Raw genomic sequence first — 13,396 nt, forward strand, 5'->3', positions numbered from 1 at the left:
ACTCGTTTTCCGTGCAGCGTGGGTTCTCTCCAGGTTCTTCGGGTTTCTCCCACACAGTCCAAAACCATGTTGAGGTTAATTGGTGATTCTAAATTGTCTGTAGGTGTGAATTGTGAGTGTGCTTGGTTGTCTGTCTCTAAGTGTAGCCCTGTGATAGACTGGTTACCTGTCCAGGTGAACCTGCCTTCACCCTGAGTCGGCTGGGATAGACTCCAGCCCCCCATGACCCTAGTGAGGATTAAGCGGTGCATAGATAATGGATGGATGGATAATACAAATTTGCCCAACTGACTTAAATATCAAGGTTGGGATCCTACAATCCTATATATTATTTAAATGTACTTGGGTAACCTGAATATTAATGTCAAAAACCTACTAAATTACTTTAGTGAATTAAAAAATTTAAGTTATTATTCTCCAAAATTATAAAGCAAATCCAAATATTTGCTTTGAGCAGCGTATTGGGGACAGTGGAGAGGAAGAACTCCAGCAGAACAGGGATCAGCCTCAAATTGTGTCTGTGGCCCTAAATATTTTTCTTTCAGGCTTATTCAACGTGACTCTTTTCAGATTTTTCTGGCTCCAGCACATTCCCCACCACACTGTGTAAAAATCCTGCTGCTATACGGAAGAAATCTCTGCATTTCTTCTCTTTGTTCAATCCAAAGAACAAACGCACACCATCTCTTTTTCTCTTCCTTCGTTGCTGTGAAAACATCTCCAAGTCAAATTCTTTATAACCTTGTTATTATCTTATGGTATATTGGCATTTGCACACAGTGCAGTCTGTGTGAATTCCTCAAGTTTAATATGGAATTGAACATATATATATATTATATATTGGCACCCTTAGAGGAACACACAACAAAAGGTGTTTCTCTGCTCTAATTGAGCCATCTCCTTGTTCTGGGCCTTCACATCAATACTGCAAACATTCACTTCGACAGCTCACTGGTCCCATTGGGTTTGAGTTGAAGCTGGAGAGGAATTCAGAATGAGTTTGCCCAGGAATATTTCCTCCTCATAGTGTACCATTACCCCTCCTTTTCTCTTTCCCTGTATATTGATACACCATTGCTCGCAATGAAATTGGTTAATTTACCAGGTTTGTCATCTGTATTCTGCAGACATCAGCTCTCCTTACTCATTTCAGCAATAAATCATTAGAAATAGAAGACAGCGTCCTAATATGATGAGATATGCTCAAATATTCTTATTGTAGTTACTTATTGTTACTTTTTGCCCAGATTTTTGCTTCCCTGGATTCAAAGGCCTGAACATGAAACTCCCACCTGGTTGCAGCGGCTCGTTCAGGAGGCTCGGCTGCTTCTCTTGACAGTTTTGGGGGAACTTCTTAAATGTGTAATATGAGCTGATGATATTGTACTAAAAGTTTCTTTGCTATGCTTCCTCCCACACAGTCCAAAAACATGTTGAGGTTAATTGGTGATTCTAAATTGTCTGTAGGTGTGAATGTGAGTGTGCTTGGTTGTCTGTCTCTAAGTGTAGCCCTGTGATAAACTGGTGACCTGTCCAGGGTGTCCCCTTCACTCTAAGTCGGCTGGGATAGGCTCCAGCCCCCCACGACCCTAGTGTATAGATAATGGATGGATGGATGGGTATATATAAGATAGCTGGTACAGTTCTGACCATTGTTAGTGCCAGGAGCTTTATATTTCATAGACATTTAGATGCAGGCAGTCTGAGACCACTAGCAACAACACTTCCATTTTGAATTCTCTTCAGATTTAAAACAAAATATTTCATTACAAATTCCTATCAACAGTTTGAAAGAAAAAATCGACTCTCTGAAGTTCAGTCTTGTACACATGCAAATGAATTTTATACGATCTAAATATGTTTTGCTTTAACGACAGCAGCACTTGAGCTGCACGGACTTCACAAATGTGTGCAACCTGATCACCCGTGTTATCTCAGCATGATCTGACAATGTCCTGAAGAGCTTCTTGTAATGTCGGACATGTTTGGCTTCCTCAGCCTTTAAGTGCTTCATAAACCTTTAATGACAGTGAAGTTTGGTGTTCATCTCCATAGTAGGTAAAAACACCCCCAGATCATCTGTGTTCTCATCACCATGTTTCACTGTGGGTCTAATGCACTGTGGTATCGTTCTCCATCCTGCTGGCCCGCTTACATAAACTCCTCTGTTACTGACACTAATCTCTAACTGGGATCTATCAGTAAATACGACTCTCTTTTTTCCATCATCCACTTTGAAATGCTGTTATGTCTTACCCAAGTCCAAGCATTTGGCCTTGTTTCCTCTCATGTCTTTAGAGACACTTCTTGCCCTCTGAGACACAACTAGAAAGCTTTCTTTTGACAGCACTGTTGCTGGTTGAAGTCTTGTGTTCTTTATTCAGTGAATTCTGTATCTGCGATGAAGCTGCTTTTCTGTCTTTCAGTGAACAAGGCTTGATGTATTGATCGATGATTGATTTTGGTCTGCGTGGTCCTGCTTTTAGATGATCAAGTTTTGCTCCAGAGCCTCACGAGCTTTGAGAAACTTTCAATCCAGCCACAATGTGATGCTCAGGAAGCTCCTCTCAGCTCAAATAACCATCCTCTCAGTTCTGATGCCGTGTTTCCTACTATTACAGTGCTACTTAGTAAGCAATGTTCTGCTGAGAACCTGAGGCAAGGTTATATTCTATAGGTGAACTATAGCTGCAGTTTCGTTTGATGAGTTGAGTGTCATCTGAAAGCTGCTTCAAAGAAAACCTGATCACTTGTATCAGTTAGTCTAGATTTGATGCTGACCTACAAGTGGTGTATCATCTTAAATAGTTCTTCTCCACTTCACATGTCAGACCTTCTTCCATCCATCCATCCATTATCTATACACCGCTTAATCCTCACAAGGGTCGTGGGGGGGCTGGAGTCTATCCCAGCTGACATTGGACTGCGGGAGGAAGCCGAAGAACCCAGAGAGAACCCATGCTGCACGAGGAGAACATGCAAACTCCATGCAGAGAGATCCCGGGTGTTTTCACCAGGAAGTGAACTGGCGACCTTCTAGCTGCGAGGCAATGGTGCTACCAATCCATCTTGCACCTTCTTGTGTTTTAAAATGTTTTCAATCCTCAGATTTTCGGATTATTAAAAGTTCAACGTGGTCTCCTACTATTGCACCATGCTCTATGAACCTGGCTTACACACCGATCAGCCACAACGTTAATCCATCATCTCGCTACAGTGCGGTACTCTGCTAGGGAGTCTTGAGTCTTGGCGTTCATGTGGATGTTCCTTTGACACGTACCATCTACCTAAACATTGTTGCAGACCAACCCCAAATGGTAACAGCACTCCGTGAAGGCTTCCCCCAGCAGAATAATAATAAGACCACAAAAACTGCTCAGAAATGGCTCAAGGAACATGACCAAGAGCCTTGATTTGGCCTCCAAACTACCCAGATCCTAATCTGATCAGAGCAAGCCTTGCCCATGGATGTTCTACCAAAGGATCTACTGTCAACATCTCGGTGCCAGACACCACAGGACACCTCTGGAGGTGTCCATTCCCCCACAGATCAGGGTTATTTTGGCAGCACAAGAGGGGCCTACACAATGTTGGGCAGGTGGTTTTATTGTTGTGGGTGATCAGTGTAGGTCCCATTGCGACACATTGTATGTATACGTTTTAGCCAGACTGCTGAAATGGAAATAAACCAGTGGCCTCATACGCACACATGCATCATGGTCTTTGACGGGTTCCTTCCTTGTGTTTGGCATAATTCTTTGGATTTCGCTCCACCAGCAGCAGGTCAGTGTTTATAAATGCTCGGCGCAATACAGCAAAATGACCCCACGGCAGCATCTGCGTTAGGTTATGTGTCCGGGTCTGGCGGAGATATTTCAGTGCGGAGAGAACAAACATTTACACACCAACACACGCACATAAATCTTATCTGCTCGCAAACACACGTATAAACACGAGTCACGGAGGCAAATTTATACCTCGGTAGAAGCATACACAAAACACTCAGACGCACACATACATAATGCATGCGAGGAAATCTGCAATCATTCACACGCGTGTCAGAAACAAACAACACGCTGTCGAAGCTCCATCTGTTCACATCATGATATTGACTGATTGGAAACTGATAGACGTTGCATGTGTGTGTGTGTGTGTGTGTGTGTGTGTGCCAAAACCATCAAACTTTGCAAAATATTTTCTCATTTTTGCTCTCATGTGGAAAGGAAAGAGCAAAAAGGAATGTGTTGTAAGTAGCACAACAAAGTGGCAATGAACTGAAGATTTTGTCTGATGCAGTGACAGCTTGGCCTCTTTTTTTTTTGTATTTCTTATGCTTCAGATGGAGGAATTTCTCACTTTAAGCTCTGAGGTGATCTCTCCAAGCAGTCACGGCAGAAAAACTTTCTCAACAATAAATGCAAGCTACAGGGAGGTGACAGCCGAAAATGCTCCGAGAGGATGTTTCGGTTTAAAATGGCGGAACATTACGGGACAGACGAGATGGAATAGTGACACCGGGTCATGTGTAGAAACCGAGAACTGGGAAATCAGCTCAGATCTGTATCTGCGTGTGAAATCACAACCATCTGTAATCTTCCTGTCCTCAACTTGGGGCTGCAATTCTTTGATGCTCACTTATCCATTTTATTCTCCGAGGGGTCTTTCTTCATCTTATCAGATGTTCCCTTTAGTTATGATGAACAAAAGCATAACGACCACATTGATCAAAGCTGTTTGCATGATTGCCCCGGAATGCCGCTCATGTTTGATCTCCTGAAAACACAATGAGAGTCGGCCGGCCCGTCTGCCCAAGACGCAGAAGAAACAGAAGATGAACTTTGAATGAACATGAATGATTAAAAGCTTAGCGATGACCTGAAAGCTGAAGTCATGATTGAAGTTCACAGCCTGTTTGGAGGTTGCTGACTCTACTGATGACAGATGACGGAAATCATTTGACAAGATGTTCAAATCAGGAAAACAGATTTTTGAACCAAAGGGAGAATGACGAGGCCTCACATAGATACAGAGGGCTGTTTCTCATCTGTGCTATGTTTGGATAGTTCACTCTTTAGCTCCTGCATTCCAGCGAATCCACCAATTTGTGCCTTTTCTGTAAGAATAAAAGTTGGAAGTGTATTAATGTAAAGGAAAACACAAAGGGGACAATTCAAGGCATAATTGAATATGACTCAGGAGGGATGTGACCTACGGACACGACTTCTGGGGAAGCGTACAAAATTGAATTGGGGTTTATAATTGGCTTCTTTCTTAAACTAATTTAAACTATTTGCTTACAAAGAAATAAAAGAGTTTACACCACAGTTGATTCGTTTAGGAACTGTTGTGCTGATGGTCCTTTAAAGAGTCTTTGGAAACTATGGCTGTCTCCGAAATCACTCCCTATGCCCTACATAGTGCACTATATAGGGTGCACGCCATTTTGTAGGGGTGTCTGAATGTTAAGTTACAAATGTTACACCCTGTATAGTCACTCAAAATATCCCACAATGCACCGTAAAAAGTAGTGTACAGCCGATGGTCACTAACCAGCAATATGGACCGTCATGCATTGCGCGAAAGGAAATGGAAATGGAGATGAACGAGAGCGCGGAAAAAGTCCCGTTTGTTTTGTTAAATGTTATTTTACCCGGACACTGAACGTCGCTGAAATGGCGGCGCTCGGTTGTGATTTGGAGATACAACACCACTTTATTTAAATTGCTTTTAGTTACTGGATCCTGAAGAAACGCTCTCTCATCTGGTATGTGCAGCAAAATGACAATAAACTTGATTTAATTTGATTTCTTAGCTACGCAATAAACTGTTAATTTGATGTGTGTACTACACTGTTGCGGCACAAATTGTGGCTAGCGAGCGACGTAATTAACAGCTCGAGTAGTGTCCGAAATGACACTTTCCCGAGGTGCTCCCTACATAGTGCACTATGTAGTGATCACTATACAGGGAGTAGGGAGTGAGTGGGTGATTTCGGACACAGCCTATGAGTCATGACCCGACATGGGCCACAAGTGTGTTAGCAACTGTGAAGTAAAATGAAATTGTAATCAATTCAATTAGTGGCTGTTTTATTCTCTTCATGCATTCACACGTCTGCTGTTCCAATTGTATATCTGCAATTCAGGTTCCGCTTCAATGTACCTTTAATTGCTTTAATAGGAAACAAAAGCAGCTCTGTGTTGAAAAATGTCCAGCAGCTGCATTGTTGTGTGTGGGTTGTTAGGAGACCTAAACACTGCGCCGTGTTTCATAATGTTCTCTGTGGCAGCTAATATATCTTTTGTCACAACGGTTGCAATTCAAACGGTACAAACATGGCATTACAAAGTGTTCTACCAGTGATGTGACCCCGACCAAAAGCGTCCCGTTGCTTTGCGGCAGAAAACCCGAGCCAAACTTTTTGTTGGATGACCAGGCATTTTTTTGGCTGGAACCCTCTGTGTCGACTACACCTGCTGTGAAGCTGGACCGGCTTCATTCAGACGAGCGAGGGAGCCACATTTGTTCACGCAGCGCTAGAGCCGCTCTGAACTCTAACGGCACAGCAGGACCCCGGGGGTGTTTGCCACTCAGATTGTAATTTCAAAGAGAGGTTTAACATGGCTAAATATAAACCCCACCTAAATATAATATGACTCAGAGGTTATAGGGAGGGCAATATCATACAAAACAGCGGGGATTAATTTTTCTTTATTTTAAGTGGATTTCCAGAGTGACATTTTACCTTTTCGGGCCGAAAAGTAAGTATGACATATTGAGAGAATAAAAGAGGTTACGCCGCATGTGAAAGGTTTCTGCAGGGAGCATCACTCCTCCGCTTTAGCTTGTCGGTGTGAGTTTTGTTGTTTTGAACATGACAAATACGTCTAAAATGTTTTGATCTGCAACAAATCTCTCTTGCGTTGGTTTAACTGCTAATTTTCCAGTGACAGCGTGACGTCCAGAGATAATGATATTTGTTTTTCACAGCTGCTTCTCTGTTTTTGGTGCAATGACAACAGCATGCTACATAAAATGCTATAAATCTCCATATAGTGCACATCATTATTATTTCATAAGTGCCCCCCATCCATCTATTTTCATACCTGCCTGCTTCACCCACCTGCCTCTGCGAGTGTCAGTCAGCGGAATAAAGGAACAGTCCTGAGTCATTTCTCAAGTCACTGGAGCAGCTTTGCTCGGTGTCACTTTTATTTATTCATTATCCAGGTTTTATTTATTCACACCGTGCCCTTCCGTCAACAGATCAAAATACTTACAACGGCGTGCTCCTGCCTAATTCAGCTGCCTTGGCCTTTTATCTTCAACATGTAGGATGGTTTTTTAGAATACATACAGTCCATTAGGCAGCCTGTCTCTCACATCTCGTGTCACACTCCAGCAGCCTGTACATTGTTAGGAGAACATCTGGAGGAGGAACAGCGAGCACGATGCTGTACTCATGTAATTTTTAACACAGAAACCTGCAGATTGTATGTGAAGACTAACTTTTACTATTCTTGTAGATGTCGTGTGTGCAGGAATAATTTAGAATCATTTGAATCAAATGATCTGCTCGACACGTTCTGGTAATTAAAACTGAAATACACTCGACATGATTGCGGGCACACAGTCATGCAGAGTCTTCCTCATGCATACTTTAATTTTGTACAGCGCGACAGCTCAAATGGCACGATGATGAATTGAACAACTGGCCTCATTTACTGACACTGACGGAGCACTGATCAAAGCGGAAAATGCTCAGACGGCTACATGCGCAGCGCTTGATTTGCGATCCTCGTAAACCCCTCGCTGATATTTAATCCCCTCCGTAAAATTCACAAGCGTATGAAAGGGGAGAACAAAAAAAGTTGCGCAACAGTTGCAATGTCGCATCTTGTGGCGGGCACAGGAGGAGGCATCTGCTCGAGGGATCACAAAGAATTTTAGGTTCTTGATCAGCTGTGTGTGCTCATTTTCCCCACCAATCATCATCATCATCATCATCATCATCCTGGAACTGTGTTTGAGATGTTCCGCTACAGAAATAAAACTTCAAATTTAGCTACTGCTGATTCCGTCCTTTCATACGAAGCGCTGATGCTGTTATTTGGTTTATAACAGAAGCTAAATATGACCACTCTCTCCCTGCTCTGAGCTCTCTCTGTTTTCTTTCTGAGCCATCTCCCCGTGCTTGAATTTAGAGAATGCTTTAACCTTTAAACAGGAACCCCTGCAACAGAAGATCAGCATCTGATTACAAGGAGATCAAAAGGGATTTTACAAAAAAAGGAGCAAGGGCATTATAAACACTCCGTTGGTGTTTATATTAGCGAGCCTTGAGTGAAGCCGTCCTGATTCTAAATAAGATTTCTAAAAAGCTTCTCTTCTCTGTCTGGTTTCTCCCCCTAAAATGGCAAATGGCGTATAAAGGAAGTGGACGGTGGCTAGTTGTGTTGTTAACAGCTGTGTAAGGCCTCAAAAATATTATATTATTTATTAATAAAATCTCTACCACAAGAGTCATAAGCTCACTGTAATGTGTCTCCAAACAGCTCTACCTTTAGACTGCTGACTAGCTAAATGACCAGTGTCTTCCCTCCCCAGTTGCTTTTTATTGATTGCCACAATCAAAACACTAAATAATTCATGCATAACTTTAAGCCCTAATACAATTTAAATGTGTGGGTTAAACAAAAACTTATCTCACATACCATTATCATGGGCAGGGATATTAGCTGTAGAGACCAATATGGTTTTTGTACCAGACTGTAAACATGTTTTTTCATGGTGTAAAGGTGGACATTTTAACACTGGGGTCTATGGGGATTGACTCACTTTTGGAGCCAGCCTCAAGTGGACATTTGAGGAACTGCAGTTTTTTAGCACTTCCACACTTGCTTCACTTTTTAGGCCCGGAGGTTTCTTCTTGGTCATAGGCCTTACACTGCTGATGATTTTAACCCTAAAGTTGACGTCCTTTAGTATAAAATTAAGGCAGACTATCTTTGGCTACTTCGGTCGTGGCACTGAGGTGGAAACACTTCTGGATGTCAGCGTGACAGATGGGGAAAAAAAAGTGCATATAATCTTGTCTGTTACACGTTAGACAATTACATTTCACACACCCTTGCTGACTACAAAGTGTTTATTTCATTGTCTTATCACCTTCTGCCAATTCTGTCCTGCTTTATTATTAATTGAAAAACTCATTATGGGCAATACATGCATAACACAAAGACACACGCTCCTTCCTTCTCCCAATACTTGCCTTCTACTTGTTTAAAATGCATTCATTAGAACTGAATGTAGAACCATACACGGCAGGTTAAGATGGAGCAGAAGCTGCTGAATACAGTATAACATTTCATTAAGAAGTGCAGTGAATAGCAGCTAAAAGACCTCCCGTCACACAGGCCGACCCTCTGATCTCAGTTTAATGAGAGTTTCCGATTAAAAGCAAATAGAGAAATTATATGGCGCACATTCAGCAGCTCAGTGAGCTGTGATCATGCACACACACAACACTGTGAAGCTCCAGACTGTCAGGTTTCATTTGATCCTGACCTCGGCTACATGAGGTGAACCGATAACCAGCTCCATCTCTCTGTGCACACCGGCACTGCCCCGACGGCGCTGAGCCTTCTTTCACTCAGTGACTCATGAACAAACCCTGAAACCTCAGCGCTCATTAGACCAGCAGCGGGACCAAAAACTCTTCTGTTTCTCTTTGGTGAATGATTTGTAAAACTTCAAGGAAACAGCGGAGGAAGGAGGTACACACCCAGACGGAGTGAACTTGCCACTTGAAGCATCACACGGCGCTGTGTTGTGCTGGTGCCATGCCAAGCAGCCCTGAGCTGTTTACATCTACAAACCCTCCACAAAGAAAGGCCTCGTGTTGAGGTGCAGCATCAAATGCAGTTAAATATTAAAGAAACACATTAAATCTGAGCCGTGCGCATCAGAGATGAGCAGATATTCGTTACTTGAGACAACTGACTGAGGTGATTACATGCGACGTGAACGGAGTCGCTCTATGGAGTGATAAATCCATAGAGTGCCAGTAGTTTATCTCAGGTTTATGAAACCTTGAGCATCTTTCTGGCTTTACGGTCTGCAGCAGCTTCACTCTTTCGATGTAATCTCAGTGGTCTCGTTAGTCACATTTACAGCAGCAGCACGCAACTGTTCTTCAGATGAAGTTGCTGTACGCTACACAAAGTGGTAATCACAGTCACAATTACAGTTAGTGACTAATTACTGAACGTAGTACCATGGTAGAAAAACAGAGCTAAAACGAGAGTGAAATTAATAAACATGACTCCAGATGAATGCTATTACTCCATATCTGCTAGATGTGCAATTTCTCAAAAACAGTGTTCTTTGTCCGTGGTGGCCAAATCATAAAACATTAACTCAGATCAGTCACAAGAAGTCCATCCATCCATCCATCCATCCATCTTCTCCCACTTATCCGGAGTCGGGTCACGGAGGCAGCACCCTTAGCAAAGCCGCCCAGACTTCCCGATCCAGTCCTGATTGCTTCATTTTTATAGATAACTTTAGAGGGTAGTGTCTTTTGTAGCCTTTGTAAAGTCAAAAACACTGAAGAAAAAGTGTAAGAAAATGTAACTTACACTTACATGTTCTTTGACATTGGCTGTAAATGTTAACATGCCCGATGCCAACCCAAGGACACCATTAGCTACATATATTAGGCTACTGGGTTGTGTTGAAGAAACGCCTAGAACATAGACTAGCACACCTGCCCTGAAGTGTTTACCCCACTGTGTGAAAGCAGGTTCTAGAGGCAACTGTAGGTTTAGCGTAAGTTTAGCGCAGTTCTGCCCTGGTCTGGATTGGATTTGGACTTCAGAAGATGGTGTGGCAGCTGATCAGTATAACAAACTACAACAGTCTGAGCAGTTATTTTTTTACTTATCAATTTCACTAACATTAAAAGGTAAACGGTTGTTTGAACTGACAAAAATGACATGCCTGCCTTTTTCCATCTCTGTCTGGTGTCCAGATTGTAATTTTGAGGCTAAAATCTGCCAAAATTACTGCTGTCAACTGCAGACTTTACTGTGTAACAGAGACTAAGCGGTTACGTCGTTGCAAATGTGTTCTTTTCATTACTGTGCAACCCTTCTGCCTCCTCTTCAGACTCTACGGAGCGCTGACCAACTGCACGTTCCTGGTGGCTTCGACGATGGACTGCTTCTGGCCCAACCGGCTGGTGGACGAGTTCTTCATCCGAGTCCACAGGCACTATTTCCACGACTGCTCTCTGTCTGGACGGCTTCTCAGGGACCCTCCAAACCGCATCCTGGGTCCCTTCATTGTCGTGCCCATCCTGGTCACCCTCCTAATGACAGCCCTGGTGGTGTGGAGGAGCAAACGCAGTGAGGGGATTGTGTAGTGAAAGGGAAGGAAGGGGGGCCGAGGTCATGAGACTCAAGACAAGAGGTACTTTTTGTCCCGTAGGTAACACCATTCTCACCTTCAGCGACCAAATGATCTCTTCTTCTGAGTGTTGACATTTGGGGAAAACGTTCTCAAAAGGACAAGAATGACTACATTACTGACCGGGATGGGGTGCTGAATGCAACCGAAAACCAGATCTTGCTCCAGTGTGAAGCCTTTGCAGCGCCCATTTATTGACACCGTCTACATGGACTGAAATTTCTTTGGTTTACAGAACGTTGGGTTTTTGAAACGCTCACCTGAATCTGATCCGGACCGGAATAGTGACTGGTAAAAAAAGATATTGTACATATAAAAATCACTTTATAGAGAGAAACTGCTTGCAAAACAAATTGGGATGCGATGGTTATGCTATTACACACACAAGATTTTAACAACTATTTTTGGAAACCATGAATATAACATCACCTTCCACAGCAGACGGCTCAACAGGAATGAAACTCACGGCTTACTTGGTGAGGACTCAGCAGGACAGATGCTCAGACCAATCTAAGGGGAACCCAGGGATATGAATTTTTCTGTGTGCAGACATACAGCATACATGTAAATATACACAGTATGTACAATGTGAGATTCATCTGTCAGTGGATTGTACGGTCAAGACAACAAATCACAAAATTAATGTCTCTCAGTTGCAAATGTTGGGATTTCATGTGCTGATTTTGACAGATGTGTATTATATTTGGATCATTCAGTATCACACAGATAGCTCACTGTCAAAACAAAAAACACAATATCAAGGGATTGGAATTAGTTTTCATTTCCTTTTCTCTGCTTATATCCATAGACTGTATAAAAGATGGACGTAGCAACCGGCCCTGAAAAATGAAGCCAACCCGGAAGTGTCAAAAACCTGCAATATCTCTACGTCCGCTAGCTGCTGGCTCCAAAAAGTCCTGGCTCCCATAGAAATGAATTGGAAAAGAAGTGATCACAGATCACAACATACCACATTCCTACAGCTCAGGATCATTTTTTTAAATTAGTTTTCATGGTCAGATCCAGAGATCAGGTGGCCAATCTGAAAATAAATCAATACTGAATTTTTTAAAAATCATCAACATTTTGCGGGGCAAGGGGCGTGGCTGGCTTGATTGACAGTCGGCAGCGACCATACAGACGAAGCGAGCAGAAGGCGGTAAATGTGGGCGGGGCAGAGAGGGCCCGCCTCTCAATCCGTCTGACCAATCGCTGCTCCTATGGCTCCGCCCCCCTCCCACGATTTTTGCGTCACTGGCTCCAAAAATCCAAGATGTCAACCAGGAAGTAGCAAAACCCTGGCTTCATTTTCTCAGTGCAGAAACCAACGAGTGACGTCACGGTAGCTACGTCCATCTTTTATACAGTCTGTGCTTATATCAGACAGCCCGCATGTCCACTGTCTCTCGGCACACCTGCAGCTCAGTCTCGCTCTCTTGAATGGGAAATGAAACCTGTTTCTATAGTGTAATATACACTGAGCCAACTGAAACCAAACTGGCAGATGTTTTCTACACATGAGAGAAAAAAAAAAACAGAGACGGGACAGTAACTTTGCAGAGGTTGAGACCTCAATTTGGAGATGCTTTGTGTGGTTTTATGTTCTGCAGTTCCCAACCTGCATTATGCTGGAAACACAAATGTTGAAAAAGAGAAGACACAGTGGAAAATTCACAGTGGAAAAACCCACAGTTCCAACTACAGAGAGAACATAAAGCAATGGGTTAAGTTAGCCAACGCACATCCCTGCTGAATGTTGCCATAGCCTAAAGCACAGTGTGTGTGTGTGTATCATGGACCTTAGGTTTTTATTGATTTGTGATCTCCCAGTGTGGTAGAGTGTGCCGTGTGAACTGTTTCTTCATTGATATTTTTGAATGCTCTCTTTTCCTTTATAGATTCATTGACCTGTAACCTGCCTGTCAGC

The 13,396-nt window shown here is 42.9% G+C and overlaps 1 protein-coding gene across 1 annotated transcript in view; it reads left to right on the forward strand.

The window, feature by feature from the left end:
* The window catches only part of LOC103372416 (receptor activity-modifying protein 1-like), an 84,713-nt gene extending 72,438 nt beyond the window's left edge, over positions 1 to 12,275 (forward strand). Inside the window, exon 3 of the mRNA XM_008302056.1 lies at positions 11,170 to 12,275. Coding sequence (XP_008300278.1) covers positions 11,170 to 11,425 — 256 coding nt within the window. The 3' untranslated portion in view covers positions 11,426 to 12,275. The remainder of the gene's footprint in view (positions 1 to 11,169) is intronic.
* The last annotated feature ends 1,121 nt before the right edge of the window (positions 12,276 to 13,396 follow it).

Source organism: Stegastes partitus, unplaced genomic scaffold (assembly GCF_000690725.1).
Source record: "Stegastes partitus isolate 25-593 unplaced genomic scaffold, Stegastes_partitus-1.0.2 Scaffold1752, whole genome shotgun sequence".
Classification (NCBI taxonomy): domain Eukaryota; kingdom Metazoa; phylum Chordata; class Actinopteri; family Pomacentridae; genus Stegastes; species Stegastes partitus.